General features: G+C 34.2%; 1 protein-coding gene, 1 long non-coding RNA gene and 1 pseudogene across 3 annotated transcripts; 1 reads left to right on the forward strand and 2 right to left on the reverse strand.

Moving 5' to 3' along the window:
- Window positions 1-2,460: 2,460 nt before the first annotated feature.
- Window positions 2,461-7,244, reverse strand: LOC125588653. Its single transcript, XR_007324790.1, has 3 exons — window positions 5,486-7,244; window positions 2,813-5,338; window positions 2,461-2,672 (listed from the first exon to the last, which is right to left on the reverse strand). It is a non-coding gene; the product is annotated as an uncharacterized LOC125588653 (long non-coding RNA).
- Window positions 7,245-7,251: 7 nt separating this feature from the next.
- Window positions 7,252-14,125, forward strand: LOC106454232 (annotated as a pseudogene).
- A 2,554-nt stretch (window positions 14,126-16,679) lies between these two features.
- On the reverse strand, window positions 16,680-18,552 carry LOC106432719 (LIM domain-containing protein PLIM2c-like). 2 transcript variants are annotated; one of them, XM_048760245.1, is made up of 3 exons: window positions 17,954-18,552; window positions 17,836-17,864; window positions 16,680-17,063 (listed from the first exon to the last, which is right to left on the reverse strand). In XM_048760245.1, the coding sequence occupies exons 1-3, from the start codon at window positions 18,132-18,134 to the stop codon at window positions 16,728-16,730; spliced, it is 546 nt and encodes a 181-aa protein (XP_048616202.1). In that variant the 5' UTR covers window positions 18,135-18,552; the 3' UTR covers window positions 16,680-16,727. The 2 variants fall into 2 exon arrangements, with proteins under 2 accessions (XP_048616202.1, XP_048616203.1); XM_048760246.1 differs by having other exon boundaries at window positions 17,836-17,861; window positions 17,954-18,546.

Consider the following 18,552-nt stretch of genomic DNA (forward strand, 5'->3'; position numbering starts at 1 on the left):
AAATAAATATTGAAAACATGTATTACCATCATATTTATTTTGTTATATGTTAAAAAGGTCATGAAGAAATTAAACGTTGTCAAATCAAAGATAAAACGTAGAAATAATCTTTACTATAGTTAAGTGTAAAACAAACCTAAAACAAGAACAACCATGAAAATAGCAAGAATTGTGGATTTAGCCATTTTTGATGATGCAACACAAAGCGAAAACTTTAAAATAAAGAACAGTGATGAGGTTGTATTGCATCCATGAATATCTTATATATAACAAATTAGATTTGAAGATATTTTTCAAAAGTACCACAAATTGAAAAACATAGAAAGAAATCGAGACTAAACATATAATAAACAAGATGACTCATACAAACAAATCATGAAAAACAAATAGGAAAAATATCTTGAAATTAATTAAAACTGATAGATTTTATAGTAAGGTAAGTCAATATGTATTCATTATCAGTTGAATTTAAATTCTAATTTCCAAGTTTAATAGAAGTGTTATAAAAGATTAGATTTGTTGGTTTAAATAGGATGCTCTAGATAGAAATAACCAATTTGTTAAACTATAGAAATTAATAGAAGTTTGACTAAAAAGAATGTCTTTATTGTTATGGTTTTGCCTTCTATACACATATTTTTATGTCAGTTACTGTGATAATGTTAGCCATTCTCCATTTAAAATGAAAACCATCTAATTTGAAAACTAATTTATTCAACAACCAAGTTAGAATTTGAATCAAAACTTTCTATCTATTATGTGAGAGTCATTTTAAATACACAGCCTTACTAGCATATTACCAAGCTAAGGTGTCATCACAATACTAAAACTTACCCTTACTGACTGACGTGGCACTAGCACACGATTTTCAAAATATAATATATTTTTTAGAGAAATTCCAAATATTGCCATTAAAAATATTATATTCTACAACCCAATAAACATATATTATACTCTCAGTTCGAAACTACGGCAGACGTTAGCGCGTAATCAATTAATCGGAGATTATATGAAGATTAGTCGGAGAGTTATTTTAGGGTTTCTAAATAAGTATATGATCATATATTAAATAAGTTTAAGTATCATGTCTTGGAAGCATGGTGTAGTGGTCTTTGTTGAGCTTAGTTAGCCTACCCAACACGGGTTCGACTGTCACATTGAACATTTTGGACAATATTTTTAGAATTTGGTTAAATGAAATGGTAATTGACAAAATTGCCCTCGTCTTCCACCTTCTTCCTGCAAAATCTGCAGCTGTTTTCTAATTATTATTTTTTTTTTGCGATTTCAGTCTTTTTCATATTAATTTTGTAAGTTTTGGTCTAAATAATACAAATCTATAACTTAGAATGTGATGTCAAGTTTAAAATCTATAAAGCAATGAACTTATAAGTTTTGGCGATTAACTGAGCTAATAGTATCAAATCGCGGCGGTGACCAGCAGACTCACGGTTTTCTGGCGAGTACACGGCCTCAGAGAACGCTTTTTAGAACATGGATTATACCAAACTGTGATGATATTAGTATCATTTGACCGCTGATTTTAAATTAAAATTCCTAAATTTTACATATATAACATAAAAGTTGGAAAAAAAAATTTGACAAAAAAAAAAAGATTGTTGATTTAACTAGGATGGTTCAAGAACGAGGTTGTTTGATCTACTCTGCTTTACATCTCTAGCACACTCAACAACCATCGAATTCCAAGAAACCACATCATCAACTTCCAGATCTTGTAACATAGTACTTGCAGTTTTAAAGTCTATGCATTTAGCATACATAGCAATCACTGCACTTTGAACAAATATATTTGTCTTAAAAACACTCTTAATTATGAAGCCATACGTAAGTTTCTCGAATTCAACATCTGCATCACTCTCTATTGAGCCAATAACTTAATAACGCATAAGATATTTTTAATTGATATTAGATATTTTACACAAATTAATTGTTATTAGACATTTTTATGAATTTTGTACTATACTTTTACATTTTCATCATCTATAATATTGAAAAAGTTATTTTTTTAATTATGATCGACATATCTGACTTATATGGCATATATGCTGAAATTTGCAGTTTATAATTCATGTCTTTTTTGATGCATTTAGCGGTTGATTCTGACGATTCCAGAATGAATGCACTTAATGCTATATTAGATTATCACATTAATAGATTCGGGTTTGAAATATTTTTTGACTAATATTTAGGGTAGCTAGACGTCGATTACCGGACTAACGTGCTAATTATCGGGACTTAGATCCAAACTGGGTAAACAGCAAAAAAATTAATTTAAAGAGTCTGAAAAACGAATTTACGTCATGTTGTGTTTCAAATATGACATTGCCACTAACATACCATTACTTACTAGTTGTTTATAATTCATGTTTTGTTATGATGTCCAAATAGCTGAAATCAGAATTCACGTTCTAAGAAAATTGCGATATTCTTTTTCACACGTTTATATTTAAATATATTTGATGATAGTTTATAAGTAACAAATAAAAATTAAGTTTTACAAATATAAGTGCAGACGCACATTGTGTGTAAGCACCTGCTATGTCCATTATACTTGGCTACACACTGATCATTACATGGTTTAGCTTGGCAATCTACTGATCCTTTAGAATAATCAGTACACATTTCTTGTCCTTGTGACTCCATCACCGTCCCTAAATATAAATATTGAAAACATGTATTACCATCATATTTATTTTGTTATATGTTAAAAAGGTCATGAAGAAATTAAACATTGTCAAATCAAAGATAAAACGTAGAAATAATATTTACTATAGTTAAGTGTAAAACAAACCTAAAACAAGAACAACCATGAAAATAGCAAGAATTGTGGATTTAGCCATTTTTTATGATGCAACACAAAGCGAAAACTTTAAAATAAAGAACAGTGATGAGGTTGTATTGCATCCATGAATATCTTATATATAACAAATTAGATTTGTAGATATTTTTCAAAAGTACCACAAATTGAAAAACATAGAAAGAAATCGAGAGTAAACATATAATAAACAAGATGACTCATACAAACAAATCATGAAAAACAAATAGGAAAAATATCTTGAAATTAATTAAAACTGATAGATTTTATAGTAAGGTAAGTCAATATGTATTCATTATCAGTTGAATTTAAATTCTAATTTCCAAGTTTAATAGAAGTGGTATAAAAGATTAGATTTGTTGGTTTAAATAGGATGCTCTAGTTAGAAATAACCAATTTGTTAAACTATAGAAATTAATAGAAGTTTGACTAAAAAGAATGTCTTTATTGTTATTTTTTTTGCCTTCTATACACATATTTTTATGTCTGTGATAATGTTAGCCATTCTCCATTTAAAATGAAAAGCATCTAATTTGAAAACTAATTTATTCAACAACCAAATTAGAATTTGAATCAAAACTTTCTTTCTATTATGTGAGAGTCATTTTAAATACACAACCTTACTAGCATATTACCAAGCTAAGGTGTCATAATAATAAAACTTACCCTTACTGACTAACGTGGCACTAGCACACGATTTTCAAAATATAATATATTTTTTAGAGAAATTCCAAGTATTGCCATTAAAAATATTATATTCTACAACCAAATAAACATATATTATACTCTCAGTTCGAAACTACGGCAGACGTTAGCGCGTAATCAATTAATCGGAGATTATATGGAGATTAGTCGGAGAGTTATTTTAGGGTTTCTAAATAAGTATATGATCATATATTAAATAAGTTTAAGTATCACGTCTTGGAAGAATGGTGTAGTGGTCTTTGTTGAGCTTAGTTAGCCTACCCAACACGGGTTCGACTGTCACATTGAACATTTTGGACAATATTTTTAGAATTTGGTTAAATGAAATGGTAATTGACAAAATTGCCCTCGTCTTCCACCTTCTTCCTGCAAAATATGCAGCTGTTTTCTAATTATTTATTTTTTTTCGATTTCAGTCTTTTTCATATTAATTTTGTAAGTTTTGGTCAAAATAATACAAATCTATAACTTAGAATGTGATGTCAAGTTTAAAATCTATAAAGCAATGAACTTATAAGTTTTGGCGATTAACTGAGCAAATAGTATCAAATCGCGGCGGTGACCAACAGACTCACGGTTTTCCGGCGAGTACACGGCCGCGGAGAACGCGTTTTAGAACATGGATTATACCAAACTGTGATGATATTAGTATCATTTGACCGCTGATTTTAAATTAAAATTCCTAAATTTTACATATATAACATAAAAGTTGGAAAAAAAAATTGACAAAAAAAAAAAGATTGTTGATTTAACTACGATGGTTCAAGAACGAGGTTGTTTGATCTACTCTGCTTTACATCTCTAGCACACTCAACAACCATCGAATTCCAAGAAACCACATCATCAACTTCCAGATCTTGTAACATAGTACTTGCAGTTTTAAAGTCTATGCATTTAGCATACATAGCAATCACTGCACTTTGAACAAATATATTTGTCTTAAAACCACTCTTAATTATGAAGCCATACGTAAGTTTCTCGAATTCAACATCTGCATCACTCTCTATTGAGCCAATAACTTAATAACGCATAAGATATTTTTAATTGATATTAGATATTTTACACAAATTAATTGTTATTAGACATTTTTATGAATTTTGTACTATACTTTTACATTTTCATCATCTATAATGTTGAAAAAGTTATTTTTTTTTAATTATGATCGATATATCTGACTATATGGCATATATGCTGAAATTTGCGGTTTATAATTCATGTTTTTTTTGATGCATCTAGCGGTTGATTCTGACGATTCCAGAAAGAATGCACTTAATGCTATATTTGATTATCACATTAATAGATTCGGGTTTGAAATATTTTTTGACTAATAGTTTGGGTAGCTACACGTCGGTTACCGGACTAACGTGCTAAATGTCGGGACTTAGATCCAAACTGGTTAAAAAGCAAAAAAAAATAATTTAAAGAGTCTGAAAAACGAATTTACGTCATGTTGTGCTTCAAATATGACATTGCCACTAACATACCATTACTTACTAGTTTTTTATAATTCATGTTTTGTTATGATGTCCAATAGCTGAAATCAGAATTCACGTTCTAAGAAAATTGCGATATTCTTTTTCACACATTCTTATTTAAATGTATTTGATGATAGTTTACTAGTAACAAATAAAAATTAAGTTTTACAAATATAAGTGCACACGCACATTGTGTTTAAGCACCTGCCATGTCCATTATACTTGGCTACACACTGATCATTACATGGTTTAGCTTGGCAATCTACTGATCCTTTATAATAATCAGTACACATTTCTTGTCCTTGTGACTCCATCACCGTCCCTAAAAATAAATATTGAAAACATGTTATATGTTATATGTTAAAAATAAACTTGTTATATGTTAAAAAAGTCATGAAGAAATTAAACATTGTCAAATCAAAGGTAAAACGTAGAAAAAATCTTTACTATAGTTAAGTGTAAAACAAACCTAAAACAAGAACAACCATGAAAATAGCAAGAATTGTGGATTTAGCCATTTTTGATGATGCAACAAAAAGTGAAAACTTTAAAATAAAGAACAGTGATGAGGTTGTATTGCATCCATGAATATCTTATATATAACAAATTAGATTTGTAGATATTTTTCAAAAGTACCACAAATTGAAAAACATAGAAAGAAATCGAGAGTAAACATATAATAAACAAGATGACTCATACAAACAAATCATGAAAAACAAATAGGAAAAATATCTTGAAATTAATTAAAACTGATAGATTTTATAGTAAGGTAAGTCAATATGTATTCATTATCAGTTGAATTTAAATTCTAATTTCCAAGTTTAATAGAAGTGTTATAAAAGATTAGATTTGTTGGTTTAAATAGGATGCTCTAGATAGAAATAACCAATTTGTTAAACTATAGAAATTAATAGAAGTTTGACTAAAAAGAATGTCTTTATTGTTATGTTTTTGCCTTCTATACACATATTTTTATGTCAGTTACTGTGATAATGTTAGCCATTCTCCATTTAAAATGAAAAGCATCTAATTTGAAAACTAATTTATTCAACAACCAAGTTAGAATTTGAATCAAAACTTTCTATCTATTATGTGAGAGTCATTTTAAATACACAACCTTACTAGCATATTACCAAGCTAAGGTGTCATCACAATACTAAAACTTACCCTTACTGACTGACGTGGCACTAGCACACGATTTTCAAAATATAATATATTTTTTAGAGAAATTCCAAATATTGCCATTAAAAATATTATATTCTACAACCCAATAAACATATATTATACTCTCAGTTCGAAACTACGGCAGACGTTAGCGCGTAATCAATTAATCGGAGATTATATGAAGATTAGTCGGAGAGTTATTTTAGGGTTTCTAAATAAGTATATGATCATATATTAAATAAGTTTAAGTATCACGTCTTGGAAGCATGGTGTAGTGGTCTTTGTTGAGCTTAGTTAGCCTACCCAACACGGGTTTGACTGTCACATTGAACATTTTGGACAATATTTTTAGAATTTGGTTAAATGAAATGGTAATTGACAAAATTGCCCTCGTCTTCCACCTTCTTCCTGCAAAATCTGCAGTTGTTTTCTAATTATTTATTTTTTTGCGATTTCAGTCTTTTTCATATTAATTTTGTAAGTTTTGGTCTAAATAATACAAATCTATAACTTAGAATGTGATGTCAAGTTTAAAATCTATAAAGCAATGAACTTATAAGTTTTGGCGATTAACTGAGCAAATAGTATCAAATCGCGGCGGTGACCAGCAGACTCACGGTTTTCCGGCGAGTACACGGCCGCGGAGAACGCGTTTTAGAACATGGATTATACCAAACTGTGATGATGTTAGTATCATTTGACCGCTGATTTTAAATTAAAATTCCTAAATTTTACATATATAACATAAAAGTTGGAAAAAAAAATTTGACAAAAAAAAAAAAAGATTGTTGATTTAACTACGATGGTTCAAGAACGAGGTTGTTTGATCTACTCTGCTTTACATCTCTAGCACACTCAACAACCATCGAATTCCAAGAAACCACATCATCAACTTCCAGATCTTGTAAGAAAAGAAGAGAGGTGCGATTTCAGATCTGATGATGGCGAACGGCGATTCTAGAGTCTCGACTACGGAGGATCAGGACGAGAACATGACGGAGGTGGGGGAGAAATCTAACCCACCAGGAGAGCCGCCTGATAAGTGGATCTCCGGGACTTCGAAGGCGGCAAGTACGGAAGGAGTGGAGGGCATGGAGGCGAACGGTGTTTCTATGGTTCCGAATTCGGAGGATCACGACGCGAGCATGACGGACGTGGGTGAGAGAACCAACAGACCAGGAGAACCGCTTGATAAGGGAATCTCATGGGCTTCGAAGGCAGCAAGTACGGTAGGAGGGGGTATGCCGGTTCCAGAGGTTTTGATCGAGGACTCGTTTGTGTCTAATAGACTCCACGTGGAGTTCCCGAATGGGGAGGATGGAGAACCATCAATTACGATTGAAAACGAGGTCCTCGAAGCGATGAATGGGTTGTGGAAGAAGTGTATGATTGTTAGGGTCTTGGGGAGAAACGTTGCGATCTCTGCAGTGAATAGGAAGTTACGGGAACTATGGAATCCGAAGGGGAGAATGTATGTGATGGATCTACCGAGGCAGTTCTTCATGGTTCGCTTTGAAAGGGAAGAGGAGTATCTGGCAGCATTGACAGGAGGACCATGGAGGGCCTTTGGTAGTTACCTCATGGTGCGAGCGTGGTCACCAGAGTTTGATCCATTAAAAGATAACATTGCTACAACACCGGTTTGGATCAGATTAACGAATATCCCGGTAAATTTTTACCATCGATCGATTCTTATGGGAATTGCTAAGGGTCTAGGTAAGCCAATTCGTGTGGATCCAACTACGTTGAACTTTGAAAGAGCGCGGTTCGCGAGAATTTGCGTTGAGGTTAATCTAGCAAAACCTTTGAAGGGGACCGTCCTAATAAATGGAGACAGGTACTTCGTTTCTTATGAGGGACTAACTGAGATTTGCTCCAAATGTGGGGTATACGGGCATTTAGTGCATGGATGTCCAAGAACGATTGCGGAACGAATGGCCATTTCAATGACTTTAACGGAGGTGTCAGCACAAGTTAAACAAACGACCGCCCAAGTCCCACAACCGCAGGAAGATGGCTTTATTCAAGCACGAGGATCGAGAAGAGGAGCACAAGCGTTGCCTCGGTCGTCTACTGGCATGACAGGAAAAAGTTCGAAAGGAGAGACTGACAGATCCAATAGTGAGATGAAAGAAACTAAGAAGATTGTGTTATCGAACAAGTATGGAAGCCTTGATATAGACAGAAAAACGGGGGAAGTAGGAGATGATGTTAGCCCGGGTGAGGAGGATAGGGAGAGTCAGAAGATGAATATCAAGGATAATAAGGGTAAGGGAGTCTTGCAAGAGAAGGAAAGCATTGTTTTTGGCGGGACTACAAGTGTACCATCTGTTTCGAAGTGGGAGACTAAGGAGAGATGGATGGGCAATAAAAAAACGATGGAGGGAGCAAGAGGCAAGTTGAAGAAGATTAACAACAGACCGGTAAGAGGTTTGATCTTTGGGCCAACGAAGGGGGAAATAAACCTATCAGAGTCTGGGAAAAGACTGAGAGTAGAAAACAACAATGTAGGGAGACAAGGTGGAGCATTCAGAGATAACATGGAGAAAGCTAAGGCTGTGCCTAAGACCCCTCAGCTGTGTGATGAGGAATTGGAAAATCCAATGGATGGTAGTATCAGCGAAGCAGAGCAGCGAACAGCTGGTACACAGACGAACCTACAGGAAGATGGGAGAGTGTTATCTCTCGCATAACAGGGTGCCCCGGGAATTCAATCAGATACTATTATATTTATGATGATGAATTGCTTATTCTGGAATTGCCGGGGGGCAAATAAACCCAATTTCAGACGGTCTATTCGGTATATTTTGAAGAAGTTTAAAACTGATTTTCTTGCTTTATTTGAGACTCATGCGGGCGGGGATAAAGCAATGAAAATATGTCAGAGTTTGGGATTTGAGAACTCTTTTCGAGTGGATGCCATTGGTCAGAGAGGAGGTATTTGGGTTTTATGGAGGGATCAGGTCGGGGTTATCACGGTTGTGGAATCTTCTGATCAGTTTGTTCACGTGAAGGTGGTGGTTGGTATGGACATCATACATCTCGTCGCTGTCTATGCGGCCCCTACGGCTAGCCGCAGGAGTGGTCTTTGGGGGCAGTTAAAACGAGTACTGGAAAATATAGATGAACCGGTTATGTTGGGTGGCGATTTCAATACTATTGTGAGGTTGGATGAGCGAACTGGAGGGAACGGTAGACTTTCACCAGATTCACTGGCGTTCGGGGACTGGATCAATGAACTAGCATTGGTGGATATGGGTTTCAAAGGGAATCAGTTTACTTGGAGAAGAGGTAAAGAAACACGCAATTTTGTGGCCAAGCGTCTTGATAGAGTTTTGTGTAGTGCACAGACGCGAGTGAGATGGCAGGAGGCGGTGGTCTCACATCTCCCCTTCCTAGCATCGGATCATGCACCGGTCTATGTTCAATTGGAGCCAGAACAGAGAGGAAACACAAGAAGAAGACCATTCAGGTTTGAAGCTGCATGGCTAAAACATGACGGGTTCAAGGAGTTACTCTCAACGTCTTGGAATAGGGAACTGAGTACTCCTGAGGCACTGGTAGTTCTCAAAACAAAGCTTCAGAAATGGAATAAAGAAATCTTTGGGGATGTGCGAAAAAGAAAGGAAAAACTACTGGGGGAAATTAAGGAAATCCAAGAGGAGTTGGAAAGGAATCTGAATGATGATCTTCTGATAAGGGAAGCCACATTACAAAAGGAGTTTGATGTTGTCCTCGAGCAGGAGGAGGTGCTCTGGTATCAGAAATCACGAGAAAAATGGATAGTACTTGGAGATAGGAACACAAATTACTACCATACGAGTACTATAGTGAGGAGGAAGAGAAATAAAATTGAGATGCTAAAAGATGATGATGGGCGTTGGATTGAGCAGTCGGAAGAGTTACAGAGACTAGCAATCAACTACTATAAGAGACTTTACTCGACGGAGGATATATCCCTAGATACACAAAAGTTACCTCAGCAAGGTTTCACTGCGCCTACATGGGATGAGCTGGTGAGTTTGAATAAACCTTTCTCGGGAGTAGACATGGAATCTGCGGTTCGATCGATGGGAAAATATAAGGCTCCGGGGCCAGATGGTTTTCAGCCGGTCTTTTATCAAGACTCGTGGGAGGTTGTGGGCGAATCAGTCACTCGATGTGGACTGAGTTTCTTTGAATCCGGAGTCCTAACGGAGGGCATGAATGATGCAATGGTAGTTCTCATACCAAAAGTTATAAAACCGGAAAAGATTATGCAGTTTCGTCCCATTAGCTTATGCAATGTTTTGTTCAAGACAATAACAAAAGCGATGGTGTTGAGATTAAAGAAGCTAATGCCAAAGCTAATAGGCCCAGCACAAGCGAGCTTTATTCCAGGGAGGCTAAGTACTGACAATATAATTGTGGTTCAGGAAGCGGTCCATTCCATGAGGAGGAAGAAAGGACGGAAAGGCTGGATGTTGCTTAAGTTGGATCTTGAAAAAGCATATGATCGCATCAGGTGGGATTTTCTAGAAGATACTCTCTATGCTGCGAAACTACCACATATATGGATTAAATGGATTATGGAATGTGTTACGAATCCTGGTATGAGTCTACTATGGAATGGAGAGAGAACAGAAGCGTTTACGCCCCAACGGGGACTGAGACAGGGGGACCCGTTGTCTCCGTACTTGTTTGTGCTATGCATGGAGAGATTGTGTCACCAGATCGAATTTTCTGTGGCCAATAAGGAATGGAAACCAATCACATTATCCAGGGGCGGACCATCCTTATCACATGTCTGCTTCGCGGATGATCTGATATTGTTTGCTGAAGCATCACTATCACAGATTCGAGTGGTACGTAAGGTTTTGGAGAGATTCTGTGAAGCTTCTGGCCAGAAGGTTAGTTTGGCGAAATCTCTAATATTCTTCTCCGAGAATGTTCATCGAGATCTAGCTAACTCGATAAGTAATGAGAGTGGCATTAAAGGTACAAAGGAGTTAGGAAAGTATCTAGGAATGCCTGTTTTACAGAAGCGAATCAACAAAGAGACGTTTGGAGAAGTGATTCAGAAGGTTGCATCTAAATTGGCTGGGTGGAAGAGGAGGTTTCTGAGTATGGCGGGTAGGATAACTCTCACTAAGTCTGTCCTCGCATCAATTCCGGTCCATATAATGAGTTCTATAGCTCTCCCTGTGTCGATTTTGGAACAGCTGGATAGAATTGCTAGGTCCTTCATCTGGGGGAGTGGAGAAGGGAACAGAAAACAACACATGGTGGCTTGGGAGAGAATATGCAAACCAAAAAGAGAAGGTGGGCTTGGTTTAAGGTCAGCTAAAGGAATGAATATAGCTCTACTAGCTAAACTTGGATGGCGATTGCTTAACACACATGATGGTTTATGGGTTCAAATCCTGCGAAAAAAGTTTCGGGTGGGCGAGATATATGAAACATCGTGGTTGGTTGCTCAAGGAAATTGGTCGCCTACATGGAGAAGTTTGATTTTGGGAATCAGACAGATCGTGGTTCCAAGCGTCTCCTGGATACTAGGGGATGGGCATCATGTCCGGTTCTGGAAGGATAATTGGCTATTGAATGAACCCTTACAGGGTTTAAGCAACGTCGCGATTCCGGAGGCCATATTGGAGGCAACAGCCCGTGATTTATGGCAACAGGGAGTGGGTTGGTTAGTACAACAAATTGAACCGTATATATCGCATCAAAATCGACTTAGGCTCGCCACGGTCGTCATTGATGAGGTTACTGGAGCTAGAGACAGAATGTCTTGGGGAGAAAGTAAAGATGGAATCTTCTCTGTGAAATCAGCGTATGCCTTTCTTACAAGAGATGACTTACCAAGACCGAACATGGAAGCTTTATTTGCTCGAGTGTGGCGTGTTATGACACCAGAACGAGTAAGGGTCTTCCTATGGTTGGTCTCACACCAAGTGATCATGACTAATATGGAGCGGAAACGAAGGCATATGAGTGATAATGGCATGTGTACGCTATGTCGGAACGGTAATGAGACTATTCTTCATGCCCTTCGAGACTGTCAGGCAGCTGCTGGAATATGGAGGAGACTTATGGCACCAAGCAGATATCAAAGGTTCTGTAACCAGCCACTTCTAGAATGGTTATATGAAAATTTAGCGCAAGACTCAACGGCTGGTGGAGATAAATGGCCAACGCTTTTCGCCCTTACTGTGTGGTGGTGCTGGAAGTGGAGATGTGGGTATGTGTTCGGTGAAACAGGGAAGTGTAGAGACAGAGTGCAGTTTGTTAAGGATAAGACTCAGGAGGTGATAAAAGCGAATAACAATCAGAGGCACAAACAGGTGATTGGGGCGCGAATGGAGAGACAAATCACATGGACACGACCAATGTCGGGATGGTGCAAACTGAACACGGACGAAGCTTCTAAAGGGAACCCGGGGCTGGCGGCAGCAGGTGGGGTGATAAGAGATGAAAATGGAAGGTGGAAAGGGGGCTTTGCTATTAACATTGGCATTTGTTCCGCCCCTTTAGCAGAGTTGTGGGGTGTTTATTATGGACTGTGCATAGCATGGGACAATGGTATTCGACGGCTCGAAGTGGAGGTGGATTCGGAGAGTGTGGTGGGTTTTCTAAAGACAGGGATACATGATACTCATCCCTTGTCGTTCCTAGTACGCTTGTGCTATGGCTTCATATCAAGAGACTGGATAGTCAAAATATCTCATGTGTATAGGGAGGCTAATCGTCTAGCCGATGGATTGGCAAACTATGCGTTTTCTCTACCTTATGGTTTACATTTCTTTGAGTTGGTTCCGGAGCATGTTACTTCTATGCTATCGGAGGATTTCCATGAGATAGCTAGAACTCGGAAATGTTGCATGTAGTTGTCTTTGAAGTTTTTTGCTTAATAAAAAGTAGGGGGCTTTTGTCCCTTGCATCCTACCAAAAAAAAAAACTTCCAGATCTTGTAACATAGTACTTGCAGTTTTAAAGTCTACGCATTTAGCATACATAGCAATCACTGCACTTTGAACAAATATATTTGTCTTAAAACCACTCTTAATTATGAAGCCATACGTAAGTTTCTCGAATTCAACATCTGCATCACTCTCTATTGAGCCAATAACTTAATAACGCATAAGATATTTTTAATTGATATTAGATATTTTACACAAATTAATTGTTATTAGACATTTTTATGAATTTTGTACTATACTTTTACATTTTCATCATCTATAATGTTGAAAAAGTTATTTTTTTTAATTATGATCGATATATCTGACTATATGGCATATATGCTGAAATTTGCGGTTTATAATTCATGTCTTTTTTGATGCATCTAGCGGTTGATTCTGACGATTCCAGAAAGAATGCACTTAATGCTATATTTGATTATCACATTAATAGATTTGGGTTTGAAATATTTTTTGACTAATATTTTGGGTAGCTACACGTAGGTTACCGGACTAACGTGCTAACTGTCGGGACTTAGATCCAAACTGGTTAAACAGCAAAAAAAAATAATTTACGTCATGTTGTGCTTCAAATATGACATTGCCACTTAACATACCAATACTTACTAGTTGTTTATAATTCATGTTTTGTTATGATGTCCAATAGCTGAAATAAGAATTCACGTTCTAAGAAAATTGCGATATTCTTTTTCACACATTTTTATTTAAATATATTTGATGATAGTTTATTAGTAACAAATAAAAATTAAGTTTTACAAATATAAGTGCAGACGCACATTGTGTGTAAGCACCTGCCATTTCCATTATACTTGGCTACACACTGATCATTACATGGTTTAGCTTGGCAATCTACTGATCCTAATCAGTACACATTTCTTGTCCTTGTGACTCCATCACCGTCCCTAAAAATAAATGATGAAAACATGTATTACCATCATCTTTATTTTGTTATATGTTAAAAAGGTCATGAAGAAATTAAACATTATCAAATCAAAGATAAAACGTAGAAATAATCTTTACTATAGTTAAGTGTAAAACAAACCTAAAACAAGAACAACCATGAAAATAGCAAGAATTGTGGTTTTAGCCATTTTTGATGATGCAACAAAAAGCGAAAACTTTAAAATAAAGAGTGATGAGGTTGTATTGCATCCATGAATATCTTATATATAACAAATTAGATTTGTAGATATTTTTCAAAAGTACCATAAATTGAAAAACATAGAAAGAAATCGAGAGTAAACATATAATAAACAAGATGACTCATACAAACAAATCATGAAAAAAATAGGAAAAATATCTTGAAATTAATTAAAACTGATAGATTTTATAGTAAGGTAAGTCAATATGTATTCATTATAAATTCTAATTTCCAAGTTTAATAGAAGTGGTATAAAAGATTAGATTGTTGTTTTAAATAGGATGCTCTAGATAGAAATAACCAATTTGTTAAACTATAGAAATTAATAGAAGTTTGACTAAAAAGAATGTCTTTATTGTTATGTTTTTGCCTTCTATACACATATTTTTATGTCAGTTACTGTGATAATGTTAGCCATTCTCCATTTAAAATGAAAAGCATCTAATTTGAAAACTAATTTATTCAACAACCAAGTTAGAATTTGAATCAAAACTTTCTATCTATTATGTGAGAGTCATTTTAATTACTGCCATTAAGAATATTATATTCTACAACCCAATAACATATATTATACCCTCAAATCGAAACTACGCTAGACGTTATGCGTGGGGCCGGGTAGGGCCTAGCGCGTAATCAATTAATCGGAGATTATACGGAGATTAATCGGAGAGTTATTTTAGGGTTTCTAAATAAGTATATGATTATATATTAAATAAGTTTAAGTATCACGTCCTGGAAGCATGGTATAGTGTTCTTTATTGAGCTTAATTAGCCTGCCCAACACGGGTTTGACTGTCACATTGAACATTTTGGACAATATTTTTAGAATAAGGTTAAATAAAATGGTAATTGACAAAATTGCCATCGTCTTCCACCTTCTTCCTGCGAAACCTGCAGCTGTTTTCTATTATTTTTATATTTTTTGCGATTTCAGTCTTTTTCATATTAATTTTGTAAGTTTTGGTCTAAATAATACAAATCTATAACTTAGAATGTGATATCAAGTTTAAAATCTATAAAGCAATGAACTTATAATTTTTGGCGATTAACTGAGAAAATAGTATCAAACCGTGGCGGTGACCAGCCGAGTCACGGTTTTCCGGCGAGTACGCGGCCGCGGAGAACGCGTTTTAGAACATGGATTATACCAAACTCTGTTGATATTAGTTTCATTTAACCGTTGATTTTAAATTAAAATTCCTAAATTTTACAGATATAACATAAAAGTTGAAAAACAAATTAGCAAAAAAAAGAAAAGATTGTTGATTTAACTAGGATGGTTCAAGAACGAGGTTGTTTGATCTAGGTTAAGATCTACACCTTGTGCGAGATAAATATTATATATAAATTGTTTTTATGTTTTATATTTTTTTACACAATTTTATGTATTATTTTTTTTACATATTATAAAATAATAAATATATATATATATAAAATATTAAAAAATTCAATACCTAGTGCGTATATTATTAAATTGATGCGAACACATAAATAAATTTTATTAATCTGAACAAGCACTTTTTTATTTTATATGGTCTATAATTATATTTAAAGGAGATTAACATATATATAATATATTTTTAATATTGATATTTAATAAATAGTTTTGTCTACTTATATTGTTTTCAATCATTTGTTTAATAATTTATAATTAAAAAAAATCAATGCAAAATTTAAAATTTAAATATTAAGTTGTCAATATTTGTTCAAAAATTTTATCAAAAAACATTTGAAAGCAAAATTTCAAAATTAAAATATTTTTATATTTTATATGGTATATTTTTTAATTTAAACTATATTAATATATATATATATATATAATCTTAATATTTATTGAATGAGATTTCATACTTATATGATTTTGTAATTATTTGTATCTTGTAATAAAAAATTTAAACCATGGTTCACTGAAATTTTAAGTGAAACTTTTAACAGTTTTAGTAATTTATAGTCATTTTCAAAAAAATAAAATATAATATATACAGAAAAATCTAAATTTTTATTATATGGTTAATGTGGTTGTTTAATTTATTTTAGTAAGTTAAAATTGAAAAAAATATGATAGAGGATACGTTAATTTTTATCAAATCTTTATTATTCAAAATCATTAATTGTCATATATATTTTTGCCACATTAGGAAATTCCGTAATTTTTATTTATGGAAAAAATGAAGAACATTAATTAATTTATGGTTACTTTAATAAAAAACTTATTATATATGTAGATGAAGCAACTTTTTTCTTTATAGATTCTAAGAATCATTGTGGTAATGACACGTGACTACCCCGAATGTTGTAATGTTTCTCTTTCAATATACAAGGGATTACTAAAAAAAAAATGTTTTTTTATGGGTTTATTTTGTTCTTTCATTTCACAAAGAAAGGACCTGGATTAATTATCTTATGACTCATGTTCTTCATCTGCTTCAGGACCTGCATCAGAAGTTTCATCTTCTGTAGGGTTTTTTTTTATTTTCGTTTGGTTGGGTTTTGTCTTCCTCAGGTGTACGTCGGTGGTTAGCAGCGGCTTGGAGGACATGATTGTAGTTACCTTTCTCGAGAAAAAGCTGACTGAAATGGACCTTACAATAAAGGATGCCATTGAGAGCAGCATATGAAGAGTGTGTTAATGGGCAACCACTGTGTGCGCATCTAAAGCAAGCCTTGTGGTAAGATTCTCCTTCCATAGTCATTTTCTCTAGAGGATAAACGGTTTTCTTACAAGCTGCACATTTGTCTTGTGTTCCGCTAAAGAATGAAGATAACTTGCTTGGAGGCCTCGTCTAGATCTACGTTACATGGAAACGGAAGCGGGTACGTGGAAGCGGAAGCGTAAAGAAGCGCAGAAGCGAGATTTTTTAAAATATTAGGAAGCGGGTACGTGTTGGAAGCGTATATCCATATATAAATAAATATATATATATATATATATATATATATATATATATATTAATTTAAAAAAAAATTAGGACTAAAAATTTATGATTTAAATTTGAAATAATACATTTATTCATTTATAATAATTTTGAAATTATTTTATATTAAAACTGTAAAAATACACATAAATGAAGTTTACAAAAAATGTTATATTAATTATTTTTAATACTTCATAAATAATTGACACAATATATTTCAACTTGTGCTATATCTTTAATAAAAAATTTCAATGCATAAACATAATTTATAGTATTATTTTTAATATTTGTATATTTATAACTCAATATTCATTACTATTGATTTTTTTATTTTATATAGATTAAAACTATGGTTTTATATTTTATTGATATACATTGCATTTTTTAAAAAACGGAAGCGTGATTCCAAAACGGAATCGTAAGCTTCCAACAAGTTTTTAAAGAGAATATTTTAGAAACGTTTTGGAAGCGAGATTCCGCAAGCTTCCACAAGGTTCCGATTCCGATTCCGGTTCCGAAGCGGGAAGCGGACGTCCGATGAAGCTTCCGTGCAACGTAGGTCTAGATTCAAAAAGAACACATTTTAAAAAAGTTGATGAACAACAAAAACATAGGAAGATTTGAGAGTTTATGTGCATACCATCTCATTCGATTTCTCAGTCTTTCCTGCTACAAAATAATTAAGAGTAAACAGCCAAGATCGTTAGAGGTTTTAAAAACAGAGCAAGAAGATAAAAACAGAATATATCTTTTTTAACCTGTCTGAAAATTCTTGCTGAAGTTTCCAGATTCTTTGAAGAGTTGTTCAAAATGAGCTTTGCAATGGCTGCACCTGAAGCATGACTTGTGGTAAGGCATTCCTTCCAGTGTCATCAAATCCATAACATATACAGTCTTGTCACACGCTTTGCATTTGTCTAGTGTCCCTGTAAACGACATTGTCTCTCTCTCTCTCTCTCCTTTTTTTTTTTTTGAATAAAATGTTAAATTAGATTCAAAAGAAAAATGTCCTTTGTTACAGCAAAAAGCTACTTTTGTTTCTAACTTTGTTTAAAAAAGGGGAAAATAGCTAAGTTAATTTGGACCGCTTCAATCCAGCTTTGGAAAACCTTGTCAAGTCTCTTGTCTAAAGGCCTGAGAGACATGATTATGTTCTTGATGAGTATCAATTATCCGAAAAAGAACCTCAGGGGGTCGCGGGTGCTGTCCATGTCTCCGTGAGTTTCGTTCCCGCCAAATTGATATCTTGTGAATTTACATGTTTTTAACTTCTTATTCTTGCATGGTTTGGTCATTTAGAGCATCATTTAGGCACATTTAGGTTGCATATCATTGCATTTGTACATATCAGGTGTTG

The sequence above is a fragment of the Brassica napus genome, chromosome C6, assembly GCF_020379485.1.
Source record: "Brassica napus cultivar Da-Ae chromosome C6, Da-Ae, whole genome shotgun sequence".
Lineage (NCBI taxonomy): Eukaryota > Viridiplantae > Streptophyta > Magnoliopsida > Brassicales > Brassicaceae > Brassica > Brassica napus.